This window comes from Stomoxys calcitrans, chromosome 5 (genome assembly GCF_963082655.1).
Source record: "Stomoxys calcitrans chromosome 5, idStoCalc2.1, whole genome shotgun sequence".
NCBI classification, from domain to species: domain Eukaryota; kingdom Metazoa; phylum Arthropoda; class Insecta; order Diptera; family Muscidae; genus Stomoxys; species Stomoxys calcitrans.
The window spans coordinates 50,481,623-50,499,840 of record NC_081556.1 but is presented as its reverse complement, the minus strand read 5'-3'; the positions used below and the strand labels follow the sequence as shown (position 1 = coordinate 50,499,840).

The following is an 18,218-nucleotide window of genomic DNA, read 5'->3' as shown; positions in this document are numbered from 1 at the left end:
ATGGGAGCTATATCGTAACAAACACACCGCATGCAAAATTTCAGCCAAATCTGACAAAAATAGCCGCTTGTAAGGACTCAAGAAGTCAAGTCGTGAGAGGTTTATCAGGTTATAGACCAATTTGGACCATACAAGGCAGAGTTGTTGGAAGTCATAACAAAACACCACATGCTCAATTTTAGCCAATACGGACAAAAATGCGGCTTGTAAGGGCTCAAGTAGTCAATTGGGAGATCGGTTTATATGCGGACTATATCTGTTTATAGAACGAAGTAGACCGTATTAAGCAGTTGTTGGAATTAAGGATGTTCGTCAGAAATACGAGACTCTTCTGGAATTCACACCCGTTTGTGATTGATTGGCCAGCTGACCGAACAGTGCACTACAGAGATAATTCCTTTTTGGCCCGAACTGTTCGTATGTGGAATTGACTTCCTCCTTCCCATTCCTATCTTTCCTTCCGCTACACAATGCATTTGCATCTATAGGGAACATCTCCTGCGTGTTGGATAAATAAAAAAAAAATAAGCAAAATTGTACTAAGTTCGGCCTGACCGAATCTTGGGAATCTACCACCAGGATTCTGAAAAAAATTTATACAAAATAAATTTAGTTGAAGGACTTAATTTTATTCTACATACCAAACTTCTGTCAAACCATCAAAAATTAAAGCTTCTAGGAACCGAACAAGGATGATCGAGAGACCGCTTTACATGGGAGCTATATCGTAACAAACACACCGCATGCAAAATTTCAGCCAAATCTGACAAAAATAGCCGCTTGTAAGGACTCAAGAAGTCAAGTCGTGAGAGGTTTATCAGGTTATAGACCAATTTGGACCATACAAGGCAGAGTTGTTGGAAGTCATAACAAAACACCACATGCTCAATTTTAGCCAATACGGACAAAAATGCGGCTTGTAAGGGCTCAAGTAGTCAATTGGGAGATCGGTTTATATGCGGGCTATATCTGTTTATAGAACGAAGTAGACCGTATTAAGCAGTTGTTGGAAGTCATAAGCTATATCTTAATCTGAACCGATATGGCCCATTTGCAGTCCGCAATGACCTACATCAATATTAAAATATCTGTGTAAAATTTCAAGCAGCTAGCTTTACGCGTTCGACCGTCGAGACGAACCGATCAAGAATATATATACGTTATGGGCCTTAGGCGAGGTGTTCGATCGGAATGACTAGATTAGGGGTATACTAATAATAATCCTATGGTGGTGGGTATAATAAAATGGTGTTATCCTTAATGCGTCTGTGATCCTTTGGATCCGGCTGAGTATTGAAGAGTAGATAGACTTTTAGAGCGCTGTCCGCCAAATCACAACTTCATATAGCATTATAGGTCTGACAACTGCAGTAAATATACCCAGTGCATGATACGCGTCCCTCCGTCCGTCCCTCCGTCTCCGTTGAGAGGCTAGTTCGGTGAACATTTGATTTTACGTTCGGCATCGGTCAATTGGCCGCCCAAAATCGTGCGATTTAGCGACTTTAGACAATTTTTTTGTGGGGTTATGTTAAAGCTCATGTCTATACAGACAAGCTCGCTTCAATTGACGCATTGGAAGACAGCATTGAAGCATTTGTTTGTGAGATACCGGAGAAGTTTAACATGACTGCATACCTTACAAATATTGCCAACATTTTGTGAGGGGATAACCACTACTGGATTTTTTTCTGATATTCACGGCAGGATTTGAATCCAGGCATTCGGCGCCATAGGCGCGCATACTTTCCTCTGCGCCACGGTGGCCTTCACCTTTACATGAAGTGAAAATGTATCTGTTCCAAGTTACTGCTTGATAGCTTAAATATTAAAACCTGGAGGGTGAGGGCGCAAAAAGACAGACTGACCTATCGAAATTGTGGTAGATTTTTAATATGCCCTAAACCAATATACAACAAACATTTCATTTAAAATTTCAGACTATTTGATATGATTTTCACACTCTTGGTGCTTAAGAAACCGAAAGGGAAGAACGATTTTTAAGAGAGATGCAGGAAGTCATAGTTTGATTTAGCACTAATACAAATCTCATTTTATGTGAATTGATAAGTTGGATCCTTGCAAAATTTCGATGTTTGTAGGATCTGGCGCCCTCTGTAGACTAATGGCAGGCAGACCGACGAACGAACACACAGAGCACAAATTAACTTAGAATATCATGGCGACCAAGATTAGTATTTCTAGGTACTAACGTACTAAGAAACGGAATGAAAAACATGGTAAACTTAGTATCGCTTAAGGCAATCTGAGATTGTTAAAAAAGTTGAAAGTTTCATATTTCCTTGGCAATAAACTTAGCAAATTCTTAGAAATACATCTAGTTAAATAAAGTCAAAATATATAAATCCTAAAACTGTCCATCTACTTAATTAACTCATAAAAACCCTCCAAGAAGCAAACTTTTTTATACCCTACACCATAGAATGTGGGTATACTAACCTTGCCATTGCGTTTGTAACACCTTGAAGTGTTCGTTTATGGGGTCTTACATAAAGTGGGAGGCCACCGTAGCGCAGAGGTTAGCATGTCCGCCTATAATGCTGAACGCCTGGGTTCTAATCCTGGCGAGACCATAACAATTTTTTTTTCAGCGGTGGTTTTCCCCTCCTAATGCTGGCAACATTTGTGAGGTACTAGGCCATGTAAAACTTCTCTCCAAACAGGTGTCGCATTGCCGCGCGCCGTTCGGACTCGGCTATAAAAAGGAGAAGTTTGCCCCTGTTCCTTAGTGGAATGTTCATGGGCAAAATTAGCAGTTTGCAATTTACCCCATAAAGTGTATATATTTTTGATCGCCATGACATTTTAAGTCGATCTAGTGTCTGTACGTCCGTCTGATCGTCTTTCCGTCTGTCTAACTTTGGAAGGAGTAAAACTAGGTGATTGAAATTTTGCACTCATACTTCCTAGCCGTGTATGTCGGTCCATGTTTTCATATTGCTGCCATATAAACCAATCTTAGATCTTGACTTCGCAAGCCTCTAGATGGCGTAATTCATAGATTTTGATTTTTTGAGCCTCTAGAGAGCTCAATTATTATTTGTTTTGGCTAAAATTTTGCACCAAGTCTTTTGGTTTGACTTCCAAAAACTATAGTAGTATGATAAAATGATCTTCCGATTATACTTCTTGAGCCTCAAGAGGGCGCAATTCTTATCCGATTTGTCTGAAATTTTGTACATCAACTTCTCCTATGACCTTAAACATGCGTGCCGAACATGGTCTTAATCGGTCTATAAGCTGATCTAGCTTATACCGATCTCCCGATATTACTTCTTGAGATGCTATAGGGCGCAATTCCTATTCAATTTGGCTGAAAGTTTGCACAATGACCAAGTATGGTCCGAATCGGTTTCTTACCTGATATGGCTTCAATAGCATGACAATTTTTTTCCATTATCCTTTGTTTGCCCATAAAGGGATACTAGGCAAAGAACCTGAAAAATTCTCTCCATGGTAAAGGGTACATACGATTCGGCCCGGCCGAACTTAGCACGCTTTTACATGTTTCAACTAAGAAATATTTAATTGGTCTTACTCGTTGAAAGACTCATAATTGGCGTCGCGAAAAGTAGGAATAAGCGCAATTAATTAACAGAATTTAGACTTTTATGTTTTTATTCACTCACTCCCACTTCATGACCAAAAATAGTCTTACATAAACTAAGAGAAGAACTAAGAACTTGAACAACACCAGCAACAAATAAGCACTCCTCTTTGAAGCATGAAGCAATGAGTGGGGTAATGGTGGTGGATCGCCTAGGTGTGGTGTGGTGTGATGTAAAGTTTTAGAGGGGAGGAAAGTCTAGGCTTGTAGATGTTTAACAAATTTAATGTTAATTAATCAGACAACTTATCACCAGAGATAGAATAGAAACGCACACAACTCACAAATGTTAGCAAAGAAGCTCAAACAAGGTGTAACTCTGATACAAATTATGGGCTAAGTTAACATAGCTAGTTCTGCTAAACAACACGCCCACTTTTCATAGCCAGTTTCACTTGATTCTTGAAGCACCTTATAGTCATACATAACCATACATACAAATAGACACACATACCTACCCCTTCTGGTTTAACTTCCATATTAATTTTTATCCAAAAAATTATGGTGCTAACAGTTAACTAACCAACCCTGTTTAGAATTGGCTAAATTTAATGTGGCTGCCAAAGAGGGGCTCATCAACATAAAAGTGTCGAAAAAAGAATACCCTTACTTCTGTTGCTTCTGTCCCCAACCCTCAGTCCTCAGCTCCATTTATTCTTATATTTGTTTTTGTTTTGCCTTCTTGGCTCGAACGTTTAACCTGAGAAAATGATGAAAACGTTAAGTACAAGACATTTACTTACCACTCAGCTACTTGCCTATCTTCTCTAACTCCCCCTGTACTACCAAATAATGCCAACATGTCACGTCATCTGGCCCAAAACGATGACGATGGCTACTGTGACTGAGCTTTTATGACATGTCAAGCAACAATCTAAGGTAGAGTACGGTGGCAATCTGAACATGTCTTAGCGACGAAATATGTTGTATTACGTTGTTGTTTTAGTTTGTTTTCGTGGTATGTAAGTGGCAAAATGTATGCATATCCATTAAAATGTACATATCTTACATAAAAAAAAACAATAGATAGGTAGAAACTTTGAGTAAAGTAACAATTGAATATGGGTCTTTCCGGACGGAATGTAGAAGCGAAAGAACTTTCTATGTAGTCGTCTTATGTATTGAGAGGAGTCTTTAGAAATTTTTTCCCTACGAAATAAATTTACCAACCTCTCAAGAGTCTTTAGGACAACTGACTTATAGACGAAAATCTTTTGCTTTCGTGCGAAACGATTTTTGTTTTTCCAATGAAAATTACCTTTTTATCCCTCAACCTCATAGGGATATATGACATGTTGAGTATATCTCCCCAAGTCAGTGATCCAGTCCTTCCTGATAATACATTATCATGCCCTGGCTATTTAAAGGATTCGAAATTTTTGATAGGCACAATTTCTTCCACAATCTACGACGAATCCATATTGTTACCTCATTCGGTGCCATGTTGTTCGTTGGAAAGTTTCCCAGAAAATGTGTAACCACGAGTTGTTCAAGTGTTTCATGGACATTATCCATTTTGTTCTCTTGCAGGATTTTCCGACGCTTAGAGGTATCGGATGAATGTATTTTCCACGGAGCCACGTAATGCCATTTGACTTTCGCTTTATTGAAGAGTCTTCTGCTACCCTTTGATGTTATCCACTTCTGTCTACAAGCATGGCAGTCTTTGTTTACCCCATGCATATACTTGGCGAAAATGTCCCCCACATTGTTTACTTCCTTCTCAGGATCGGTGCTGTAGAATGCGTGTCAAAACTCATCTCAATCTGTCTTCCCTCTGCCTAGCGATGGTCAGAGAAGCTGTTGTAACCCAGTCACATATTCTTCCGCTGGTATTCTACGATACAAAAGCTTATAGACCTATAGCCCTATGTCCTTCCTACTCAATACCATGGAGCGTATAATGAATACCGTGATAAACAGTAGGTTAGGTAAGGCTAGGTTAGGTTGAAAAGCGGGTGCGGATGATATCCGCCCCATGCCGGCCCACCAAGCCAGTCATAAGACTGAGGCACTTAGATACCTGGCGCGCACACCATCAACTATCACATTCCACATATTCCTAGGTATGTTACCTTCTTCTTCCGCGTTTTTAATAACAGCCATATCCAGCATATCCTTAGCGATATTGGCAAGGTTTCCACAATACTATTGATAGCTTTAGTTCTCTTAGTAAAATGATGTTTGCCAGATTACCTGGCCAGAAAATATTCCCCGAGCACAAATGAGGAGAAAGATTCATTCTCCTTATTTGTGAGAGTTTTAGAGTCCATTGCACTAAGCCAATCAATAAATCTGATGAAGTTAGATGCCTGGCACTCCTTAATCTATGGGCATCCTATTCCAGGAGATCCCTTCCTTGTTCATGGGTTGGCTGTCAGGCTCTGCCGGGTCCCGGGAAATTAAGAAGTGGCAGCGAACTAAGCGGCCGACAAGTTACAGAATCAATGCGCCCCTCCCCTGTGCGAGCTTCTTGGTAGGGTAAATGCCTTCTACAATGACTGCGCGAATGAGTCGTGGGTTGATGCTATGGGTTGCAGGGTTTGAAGACCCTGTGGACATCGCTAATCCTATGGCTGTGGAAGCATGTTTTCGATCTTCTGATTGGAGTTTGGAAGCATGGTTTCGGACTGCTGAGTGAAGTCCTAATTGGTCATTGTAACGTCAATTCCATGACATAACGCTGGATGCGGGAGAAGCAGACTTGTGCAGGTTATGTGATAACGAGGAGAAGTTGGAAACGGTCGAACACCTTTTATGCCAGTGGAACGCAATTGCGAGGAGAACACAAAGGAAAATGGCTTGACTTCTCTTTCCATGTTTGATTTTCCTCCTCTAGGCCATACTGGAGTTCTGTAGAGGCCTGAATTAGCGGAGTGGACTATATTCTTAGCGGTGAGAGTTTCTTCTCTTTAATTTGTCTGTCCTTTTTGTAGTTTTCAGTCTTATTATTATACCCACCACCATAGGATGGGGAGTATACTAATCTAGTCATTCCGTTTGTAACACCTACCTACACCACACATAAAGTATTGATCAATATGTACGTCCGTCCGTTCGAGCCTCAATTTTCATCCGATTTGGCTTAAATTTGGAACCAAGTCTTTAGTTAGGATTCCAACATCCATGCGAAGTATGATCCGAATCGGTCTATACACAGATATAGCCCCTATATAAACCGATCCCCGGATTTGACTTCTTGAGCCTTTGAAAGCCTCAACTTTCATCCGATTTGGAACAAAAACTTGCGTCATAACTTTCAACATCCAAGCTCAAGAATGATCCGAATCGGTCTATAAACAGATATAACCCACCTTAGAAGCCTAATTTTTTACCTGATTTGGCTGAAATTTGGCCCAAAGATCTATCTTATGACTTGCAACATCAGTGACAAGTTTTACCGAATCGGTCAATATGGTGATATAGGCCCCCCTAAGTACCTATATCCCGATATGAACTCTTGAGACCAAAATAATTCGAATACAAACTCAGTTAATAAGAGTAAAATTGCGGAATCCATGGAGGTGGGTACCCAGGATTCGGCTCGGCCGAACCGTCTGTCTGTCGAAAGCACGTCCACTTTCGAAGGAGTAAAGCTAGCCGCTTGAAATTTTGCACAAATACTTCTTATTAGTGTTGGTCGGTTGGGATTGTAAATGGGCCATATCGGTCCATGTTTTGATATAGCTGCCTTATAAACCGATCTTGGGTGTTGAATTCTTGAGCTTCAGAGGGCACAATTCTTATCTGATTAGAGTGAAATTTTGCACGACGTGTTTCGCTATGACTTTCAACAACTGTGCTAAGTATGGTTCAAATCGGTCCATAACCTGATATAGCTGCCATATAAACCGATCTTGGGTCTTGACTTCTTGAGCCTCTAGAGGGCGCAATTCTTATCCGATTGAAATGAAATTTTGCACGACGTGTTTTGCTATGACTTCCAACAACTGTGCCGAGTATGGTTCAAATCGGTTCATAACCTGATATAGCTATCATATAAACCGATCTGGGGACTAGACTTCTTGAGCTTCTCGAGGGCGCAATTCTTATTCGATTTGGCTGAAATTTTGCATGAAGTATTTTATTGTGACTTTCAACAATTGTGCCTAATAAGGTTCAAATCGGTTCATAACCTGCTATAGCTGCCATATAAACCGATCTGGGATCTTGACTTCTTGAGCCTCTAGGGGTCGCAATTATTATCCGATTTGCCTGAAATTTTGTACGACGGATCTCTCATGACCATCAACATACATGTTTATTATGGTCTGAATCGGTCTATAGCCTGATACAGCTCTCATATAAATCGATCTATCGATTTTACTTCTTGAGCCCCCAAAGGGCGCAATTCTTATTCGAATTGGCTGACATTTTACACTGGTCTCCAACATATAATTGAATTGTGGTCCGTACCGGACCATATCATGAGATCGCTCTGATAGCAGAGCAAATATTTTCTTTTATCCTTTTTTTGAGAAGAAAAGAAGAGATGCCGGCAAAAGACCAGTTTTTGGGAAAAATCTAATTCACACTTCTTATTTAATCCGTAATTATGGCTCAGGTGAACTGATTTTATAAAACGGGAAAACAGATAATTCCGCTATTACAATAGGTTGTAATGATCGATGTAAACTTGTTTAAAGTTTTTGTTTTTTCAAATGTATAAACCTATTAAGCTTGTCAAATGAAAAAAAAAGACTTGTTTGAAGAAGCCTGAACTTTTGGTTTTGACAAAATGTTTATGACTAAGCTTCTGTGCCGGAAGCCCCCATATCTTGAAATCCATTACTGCTATAAATTTTGACGTTTTTCCTGTTTGTTATTTCGAAGGTAGTGTAGGCTGGTGCTTGGTTTTATGCTCGGTGAGGGGTAATAAACTTTGTCAGCAATTTTGATTGTCTTTTAATTAGATAAAATGTAGCTTACTTTTAACAATTTAACGCTAGTTTAACGCTAAGCCTAAGTGAAGCGGAAGTTTGTAGGTTGGCTAGAAGATTTTTTTTTCTTGTGCTCCACACTTTTGACAAAGAATCTATTGAAAATAATTGGAATAAAATCAATATTCAATAATCTACTGGTTTCCATTTGATGCCAATTATTGTTTTTTATACCCTCCACCATAGAATGGGGGTATACTAATATCGTCATTCCGTTTCTAACACATTGAAATATTGATCTTGACATTCTTTGTCGATTTAGCCATGTCTGTCCGCCTATCTGTCGAAAATACGCTAACTTTCGAAGAAGCAAAACTAGGTGTTTAAAATTTTGCAAAAATACAATACTTCTTATTAGTGCAGATCGGTTGGGATTGTAAATGGGCCAAATCGGTTCATGATTTGGTATAGTTGACATATGAACCGATATCGGATCTTGACTTCAAAAGCCTCTAAAGGGCGCAGTGTTTATCCGATTTTGCACCAAGTGTTTAACTTTAACTTCCAACAACTCTTCCACGTATGGTCCAAATCAGTTCATAACCTGATATAGCTCCCATATAAGACGATCTCGGATCTTGACTTTTTGAGCCGCTAAAGGGCGCAATTATTATCCGATTTAGCTGAACATTTGCATGAAGTGCTTTATTTCGACTTTTAACAACTCTGCCAAGTATGGCCCAAATCGATTCATTACCTGATATTGCTCCCATATAAACCGATCTCGGATTTTGACTTCTTGAGCCTCAAGAGGGCGCAATTATTATCCGATTTGGTTGAAAAATTGCATGAAGTGTTTCCGTATGACTATCAACATCTGCGCCAAGTGTGACACAAATCGGTTCACAAACTAATATAGCTCCAGTATAAACCTATCTCCCGGTTATATGTCTTGAGCCTCTAAAGCAAGCAATTCTTATCCGATTTGGCTAAAATTTTGCACAAAGAATTCCACTTTGGTCTCCAACAGCCAAACCAAGTATGGCACCAATCGGTTCATAACTTGGTATAACTGAAATAGCATAGCAATTCGAATCCATTATCCATTGTTTGTACAAAAAAACATATCGGCCAAGGAACTTGACAAATTCGATCCATGGTGGAGGGTATATAAGATTCGGCCTGGCCAAACTTAGCACGTTTTTACTTGCTTTTAATATTCTTGGATTGTTGTGCTACTTTACGCTCTTAGGAATATTACAGGCTTTGCTTAAGAAACCCGATTTCTATCTATCAGACAAAAATTTAAATAAAATATCATACTACAATAGAATATGATTTTTGTTTATTGGTTTTTGATTTTGGGTAACCGTGCTCCACAAGGGGGAAGGTATCTTATAAAGCGAGGCTCAGAAGTTCCAGAAGCGCATGACGGTAGAGCATAAGTTTTGTTCTTACTATAAAGATCTGTACACTAATAGGTCGGTACGCTTAACAAGGGATTAAATTCTGCTCCTTCTAAGCGTTGCAAATAAATACCTAAAAGGCCAGAGATTTTATTGAACATATTTTATAAATCATATTTTATTCCCACCCAAATATAAAAATATCATTAAACAGTATGTGTGTGTTTTTACTAGTGTGCGAAAATTGTTTTTATTGTTATATGAACCAAAGAAAAATATGTTCCATTTTTCCTCCATCAAAAGAAATGAAAATTTATATATTTTTAAAAATCTATTGTTCCTGCGTTGATTTTCTAGTGGTGGCCCAGTACTACGAAGCCGATGTTAATAAAGAGCATGTGATACGCGGCAATTCAGCGGTAATCAAATGTTTGATACCTTCATTTGTGGCCGATTTTGTTGAGGTGGTCTCCTGGCATACGGATAGTGAGGAGAATTTCTATCCAGGCTCAGAATATGGTGCGATTTAGTTACAGCTTTCTTCTAATTCTTCTGCATATGTGTGTAGTGATTAATGCATAGGATTTAGTAAATGAGTATGGTACTCTACTAAACAAAACAACAACAAAAAATTCAACTTGAACTTAAATCCAAAGCACGTTGTCATGAAAATTAGTTAGAAAAGCAAAACTCTAAGTTGGCTGCCACCCAAAATCACCATAGCCAAAGACAAAAAAAAAAAAAAATATCTAAATCAACATCATTTTCCCCTTCACAGATTCATTCGTTTTCTTTGGCGTTACTTCATTATCATCTTTATTGTCATTTAGTATTGTTTTGATTTTTGTGTTTTTTTTTTATTATGGTTTAATTTTTTTCATTTTCTTTACCCTGAATTTTGATTTTTTTTTGTGTTTAAGTTTAACTAAGTGGTTTAACAAAGATACTACAACTATGACGATTTCAACTTGTTACAGTTGTTTCCCAACACTATGAAGAGGATATCCACAAGGCCTTTGTAATTCGTGGCAATTCGGCCATTTTGAAATGTGATATACCCTCGTTTGTGGCCGATTTTGTTAATGTCATCTCCTGGCATACCGATCAGGAAGAGAACTTTTTCCCCGGCACTGAATATGGTGTGTTTTGTGTGGGGGGATATCTACACATATCCACCCTTTAGTTCTTAATGTTGTTGCATTTCAAAGATAGAATATTTTATTTAATATTTAACCTCAGTATTGTTGTGTGTTAAGACTTATTATTTATAGATTCAATTATGTAACGAAAAAAAAACTATCCTTAATCCTTTACAATACCAAACAACAAAACTAAAATTTTTAATTCAACAAAAAAACAATTAAATCTTAAAAAACACTACCACCAAATCACAATGTCCTAACACTTGACAATATAACTCTCACACGCAATAAAAACACGTTAATCTTCTCACAGTAATTCAATATCACTCCTCAATTGCAATTTTCCAAAATTACTATAACCGTTGAAACTTGTATAAATTTGCATTTTTATGCACCAAATATTCCCTGAACTCAAACTCTGTGTAAATATTTCAAAGTAATCCAGTATTGTATAACTTGAATGTAAAGCTTTAAAAACTAAAATATATTATAATATATACAAAAATTGTTGATTATGAATTTAGATATTAAAAATCTTACACTTGACATCTAAAAGATCTTAAAATGTAAAAATAAAAAAGTCATTAACTTTTTAAGAAGCTTCAGAAAGTACAAAAACGTTAAATGTGGCCAGGCCGAATCGAACATGGATTTACATGTCTAGATGTCCGTGAAGATAAAGTTGACTTTAGCTAGCAGAGACACAAACCCATTCAATTAACAGCACACTGTAACGAGCTTAGCAGAGCTATGCTAACAATTTAACAGAAAAGATCTAAAAATAAAATCAAGAAAAATGATGAAAAAATTCAGAAGAAACGATAACAAGAGCACTAAAAGGACAAACATTGCGAATTTTGTAAAAAATTATGTAACAAAGTAACAAATGCAAAAGGAACAAATCTACACCACCAAAAAGTCCAAAGCGAAAAGAAGAAAAACTAAGAGGGGTGCCGGGTACCCACTTGATTTAGATGTTAAGCATCAAGAGCTTCCTTCACTGTATGTCGGTACCCGGCACCCCTCTTAGTTTTTGCACAGTGGGCCATTCTGTTAATTCTTACTTTAACTTTAAATGCCAATTATCTCAATTACTGGCGACTTTTTGGATATTTTGCTTTATGATCTAGATCCTAGGTATCAAGAGCTTCCTTCACTATAAGTGGGTACCCGGCACCCCTCTTAGTTTTTACACAGTGGGCCATTCTGTTAATTCTAATTTTAACTTTAAATGCCAATTATCTCAAATACAGGCGACTTTTTGGATATTTTGCTTTTTGATTTAGATCTTAGTCATCAAGAGCTTCCTTTACTATAAGTGGCTACCCGGCACTCCTCTAAGTTTTTCTACTTTTCGCTTTGGACTTTTTGGTGTTGCAGATTTGTTCCTTTTGCATTTATTACTTTGTTAGATAAGTTTTTACAAAATTCGCAATGTTTGTGGTCCTTTTAGTGCTCTTGTTGTCGTTTCTTCTGAATTTTTTCATTATTTTTCTTGATTTTATTTTTAGATCTTTTCTGTTAAATTGTTAGCATAGCTCTGCTAAGCTCGTTACAGTGTGCTGCTAATTGAATGGGTTTGTGTCTCTGCTAGTTAAAGTTAACTTTATCTTCACGGACATCATGTCTAGTGTACTTTAGATTTTTTTTTATTGATTTTTGCATCTGATGAGCACGTCTCTCGCCGGTTAAAATCCGCCCAGTGTTAACCCGTGGGGTTAGATTCACCTCGGAACCACAGAATTTGCCCATTCTATGTAGATATTTCCGGATGTAACCATGGCCTGTCAATCTCTGTAACGAAATAGTTGACGTGGCCGTGTTTCCTATATCTCTACACATACGTACATTGGGGATAAGTCATTGTGTCTACCTACCCCAGCTTTCATTTATCCGCCATCTCTCGAAAGTCCCTGTATGATCCGTTCGAATCTCGTACTTTAGATTTTTTTTATTGATTTTTGCATCTGATGAGAAAGTCTCTCGCCGGTTAAAATCCGCCCAGTGTTAACCCGTGGGGTTAGATTCACCTCGGAACCACAGAATTTGCCCATTCTATGTAGATATTTCCGGATGTAACCATGGCCTGTCAATCTCTGTAACGAAATAGTTGACGTGGCCGTGTTTCCTATTTCTCTCCACATACGTACATTGGGGATAAGTCATCGTGTCTACCTACCCCAGCTTTCATTTATCCGCCATCTCTCGAAAGTCCCTGTATGATCCGTTCGAATCTCACTCTTTCCTCTCTGGAAGTTGTATCTCGCTGAGTAAGGTTTGGTCCGCACTATAACCTGTGTGTCTATCGGAACCTTTCCTGCTAATACAAAGGCTACGCCACTGTCTAAATTGATGATATGACCCTAAAAGCCGCCACGGATTGCACTGGGCATTCTTTCTGCAATATCTAGCTCTACTTGTCGCTCCCCTAGAGAAGAATGCTCTCCAATAAGTGTCTGTGCCCACCTATGTTTGCCATCAGTCGACTAAGTTGCGGCGTTATCCTCGCAGCCATTATCGTGTAGGATTTATTCTGCGTAGGTTAGTTTTGTATCCAATCGGATTCCTAGATATTTGACCAATATCTTACTCTTCAACTATATATTGTCCACTTTCACTGGAATCTTTTTTCTTGTTAGGAGTTGCAAGTTGGATGCCGCGGCAGTCTGTCCTTCGCTCTTAGCTCCACCTGCAGCAGTTTGTGCTCCTCTCCTTTCGTGTCTTTTGACGCGATGACTGCAGCGATGTCGTCCGCAAATCCTAAAACCCAAGTTCCGTCTGGCATTTCTGTTCGCAGTATTCCATCATAACTGGCACTCCAGAGATCCGGTCCAGGTATAAAGCCCTGTTCCGCTTCTGATGTAAACTCATATTCACTTATTCCTTGTTGAGAGTTTTAGGTCACTGCCCTGATATGTACTTAGCATCTCATTGTTCTAATCCGTGGCCGGAGGACGTCAAACCATCTGAGACTATTGAATGCGTTCTTCACATCCGGTGTGGCCAAGAGAACGACTGGAGTAGTGGTTCCTTTGATTAACCGCTGAAATATTTGTTTTCAGGAAGGGTTACAAAAGACTCTTCTATAAGGCGAAGGCACCATAGGGCAGCTACATCCATAGGTTAGGTTAGGTTTAAGTTACTGTCTGCCATCAGACTCAGTCAGACATTTTCGTCCATTGTGATACCGCAGGAACAGAAGAAGGAGGACTTCTAGTTCCTGCCGTTGAATCATCCGGATCGCTATAAAAAGACCAACAACTTACGAATGTTCACATCCGCAAAATCAAACAGGTTCTCCAAGAAATGAGAACCTAAAGTGAAACTCCTTCTGACTGCCAGTGCGGGACACACACATAGAAGGTGTTCTATAGTCTCTTCTTCTTCAATGTCCCCACAGCTTCTGCAAAAGTCGTTACTGACTATCTTCAGTTTGTTAGCATGTTTTCCGATAAGACAGTGACCTGTCATGATGGACACAATGACTGAGACGTCTGTTCTAGTCAGTGACAGAAAAGCGGTAGATCGCTTCAAGCCTAGATTAGGCCACAAAGTTTTGGAATGCTTACAGCCACCTCTTTGTGATCATATATCATTCGCTGCCCATCGGGTATGATCTTGAAAATTTAGCTTACATGTTGCTAGAAGCATGCCCACAGATTCCAGTTTCCCCGAAATGTGTAAGGTAGTTCTTGCAAGCTCGTCGGCTTCACAATTCCCTGGGATATTTCTGTGGCCCGGCACCCAGAACAGGTGAATTTTGAACTGTTCAGCCATTTCGTTGAGAGATCTGCGTAAGTCGAGGGCGATTTGGAGTCAGAAATACTTATTCCAAAGATTTCATGGCTACCTGGCTGTCTGAGAAGATATTTATGCCAATCGTCGTTATGACATTATATGTATCTTACCGATTCCACCACTTCCTTAATTGCAAGGATCTCTGCTTGATATACACTGCAGTGATCGGGTAACCTTTTCAATGTGACAAGTTCTAGTTCAGGGATATCGCAGTTCCAATCGGTTTTATCAGGAGTAGTGGTACAGTAATTTTTATCAAAAAGCGTCTCAGGCAGGAACTGTCCGGAACATCGGACATTGTATCAAGGATAACACAGTATCCTTGCCGCCACACGACCAAAGAGAAAGCTCCCTTAGTCTCACGGCAGTAGTCGGAAAAATTTGTTTAGTGACAATGTTGAGGGAATTAGATGTAACATTTAATTCAGTGCATCAGATGATATCGTCATCAGTGCGGCTGTGATGTACAAACAAGCCATCCTTTGGATCCGTGAATCGGCCTTAACATCCATAAGGCCGATTCAGGCTGCACTTTTGCTATTTCGTAGATGATACATAATTAGCCCATTGTCGATTCTAGCCTTCACACCTACATATTACGCTAGAGTATATTCAGAAGTCAGAGGAGAAAGCAGAGTAATCCGATTACTGGGATGAGGCTGGCTAAAATCAGCACCCAAAAGTGTGGTAGCCTTTTTTAGTGTTCAGTACTTTGACGAAACTATAGTGTCCCCCGAATTAAATGGTACCCTAAATGTCTCTAAACTTTTTAGCTAGTCCTTAAGGGAGCTTGTCCGTAATCAAAATAGCAGCGGCCGACATATTGTTATCTTTGATAAAAAAATTCGATATTCCACGAAGTGAGGATTATGCACGGAGTGAATTGTTGTTTGATGCAAAGTACTGCATTGCCTTGTCTACCAGAGACTTCTTTGTGAATTGCTAAAGGTCATACGTTCTATTGCATACACTAAGAAGAAGAACTAAGATTGGGAATATCGAGAAGGTTATTTGACCTTCGAAGATGGGCTATATCGGACTATATCTTGATATAGCCCCCATAAAGACCGATGCGCGGATTTAAGGTTTTAGGTCTATAAAAGCCACATTTATTATCTGATTTTGCTGAAATTTGGGCCAGTCAGTTGTGTTACGCCACTCAACATCCATCTTCATTTTGGCCCCGATCAGTTCAGATTTGAATATAGCTGCCATAGAGACCGATCTCTCGAATTAAGGTCTTTGGCCCATAAAAAGCGCATTTATATAAGATTCGGACCGACCGAACTTAGCACGCTCGTACTTGTTTATAGTGCGTTTTGATAGTTGTTAGTGTGAAAAGTCGAAGACGGTACTTGGCTCAAGGCAAGTATTCTTGTTGTAGATAAGTTTGATGCAGAAGTTTTTTTCGTGGACGTGCGATCCGCTTGAATATTGGTGATTTAAATCAAAAACCACCAATCTACAAGTCTATATCGGCATAGCAGGCAATATACTCTTACTAAACTGTCTCCACAGTCATTACTTCATTGAATCCATTTTAAACATACAACCGGGCTTATAATCTGGCACTCCGCTGGAGAAAAATGTAGTTGTCCTGAAACCCAGGAACACTGTTACTCATCAGGATGAAGTGCTGAATTATATTAACAAAAGAAACTACATCCAACAGATGCACAGAATCGTGTGCGTACCATGACGATTCTGTGCATCTGTTGGATGTAGTTTCTTTTGTTAATATAATTCAGCACTTCATCCTGATGAGTAACAGTGTTCCTAGGTTTCAGGACTACATTTTTTTCCAACAATTTGTGCAGACAGAAAATTTGCCATTACACAAAAACACATGCATTGGGAAAAGTACAGCTAATAGACAGGGATGTCGAGCGTGGTTAATGTGGTATTTGTACCATAGAGGCGTTTTCGCAATAAATTAGATACAAGTACAACATACCAACGTACGGTCCTTGAAGCCTTCACACCTAATATGGCTGATGAGCAATTGTAACCAAATTACGAAATGCGTTCCATAGTGGTTGGTGTGTGTTGCGATCTCTGGCTTTTCTTTTCCTCTTGCAAAGAAAATCTTCGATCATTGAGTTCGTCGCGAAAGAGAAACAAACAGAAACTTAAAAATGTTTTTATAAATAAACAATAAAGAAATGTAATATACCATTATTAAATAAATATTCTACTGTGTAAAAAACTCAAATGGCTTTACAATATTCGCATAATAAATTATTTAAATAAATAAAAATAAATCTTCTAGTTAATATTATCCTTAATGAAACAATGAACACCAACTTATAAACAAACTCACCAACAAATTTCAACATCTAACACAAACAATGAATACTTAACTTCAACAAAATTGATCAACACTATTTAATATAACCCCAAAGATTTCAAGTTGACAATCACCGAAACGACACTACCTTATAAACTGAAACAATTTTGAATATGTATTAGTTGGAATTATTTTGAAACGATATTGTTTTTGGTAAACCATTCTGCCTTACAGTTTTTTTTTTTTCATTATTTGTTGTTTCCTAAATTTGTTCATATTTAATTTGTTTTTTTCTGAAGGGAAGTGTTTTCTCCTTTACATATAAATAAGAATTTCAAGTGTTTTAATTCTTAGTTTTTTTTTCTCTTAATTTTTAATATTTAAATTTTGATTATGTATTTGCTTTTTCCATAGTTGTTGCCCAATATTATGATACAGATGTAAATAAGGCTTATGTTATACGTGGCAATGCTGCCGTTTTGAAATGTGAGATACCCTCATTTGTGGCCGACTTTGTTAGTGTTGTCTCATGGCATACCGACCAAGAAGAGGATTTTATGCCAGGAACAGAATATGGTTGGTTGATCCTTTGGCATTATTATACAACATCATTAAATGTCGAAGTAGTAGTTGTCGGCGTAAAGTAGAAAGGGGGATTTTTACTACAATTCCAAACGATATTCACCAAAACCTTCTCCATTTTGTTTCTTTTTTGCTTTTCATTTCCGATTTAATTTCTTTTTCTATAAAAATATTCTTTTGAACAGTTCTATTATTTTAATACAGTCTCTTCTTAACTTAATTTTTGCTATAGTCAAACTATTTACCTTCTCCTTATTCACTCACGACATTCATTATCTCCATTTATATGCAGAAGACATGTGGCGTGTAAATCATTTTTTCCTGCCACATGTTGCCAGATTATAAATGACGAATAAACCTTTTAAACCTTTGTGTTGCTTCACTTTGGTCTTTTGTGATATCTCGATTAGGAAAACATGCAATGCCTTCCCAGTACGGGGTCTTGAAATGTTTCCCATCATATGCACACTACAATGTTTCTTTTTCTCCGTCCGT

The 18,218-nt window shown here is 38.4% G+C and overlaps 1 protein-coding gene across 22 annotated transcripts in view; it reads left to right on the top strand.

Moving 5' to 3' along the window:
• Window positions 1-18,218, top strand: part of LOC106095735 (cell adhesion molecule Dscam2) — a 433,819-nt gene that overhangs the window by 114,715 nt on the left and 300,886 nt on the right. For 7 of the 22 annotated variants that reach the window (XM_059369655.1, XM_059369660.1, XM_059369658.1 and 4 more), the window contains exons 5-6: window positions 10,272-10,433; window positions 10,892-11,053. The exons of 8 other annotated variants lie outside the window; for them this stretch is intronic. In XM_059369655.1, coding sequence (XP_059225638.1) covers window positions 10,272-10,433; window positions 10,892-11,053 — 324 coding nt within the window. Of the gene's footprint in view, window positions 1-10,271; window positions 10,434-10,891; window positions 11,054-17,555; window positions 17,718-18,218 lie in introns of all 22 variants that reach the window. 7 more of the 22 variants (XM_013263057.2, XM_059369666.1, XM_013263054.2 and 4 more) reach the window with 3 other exon arrangements.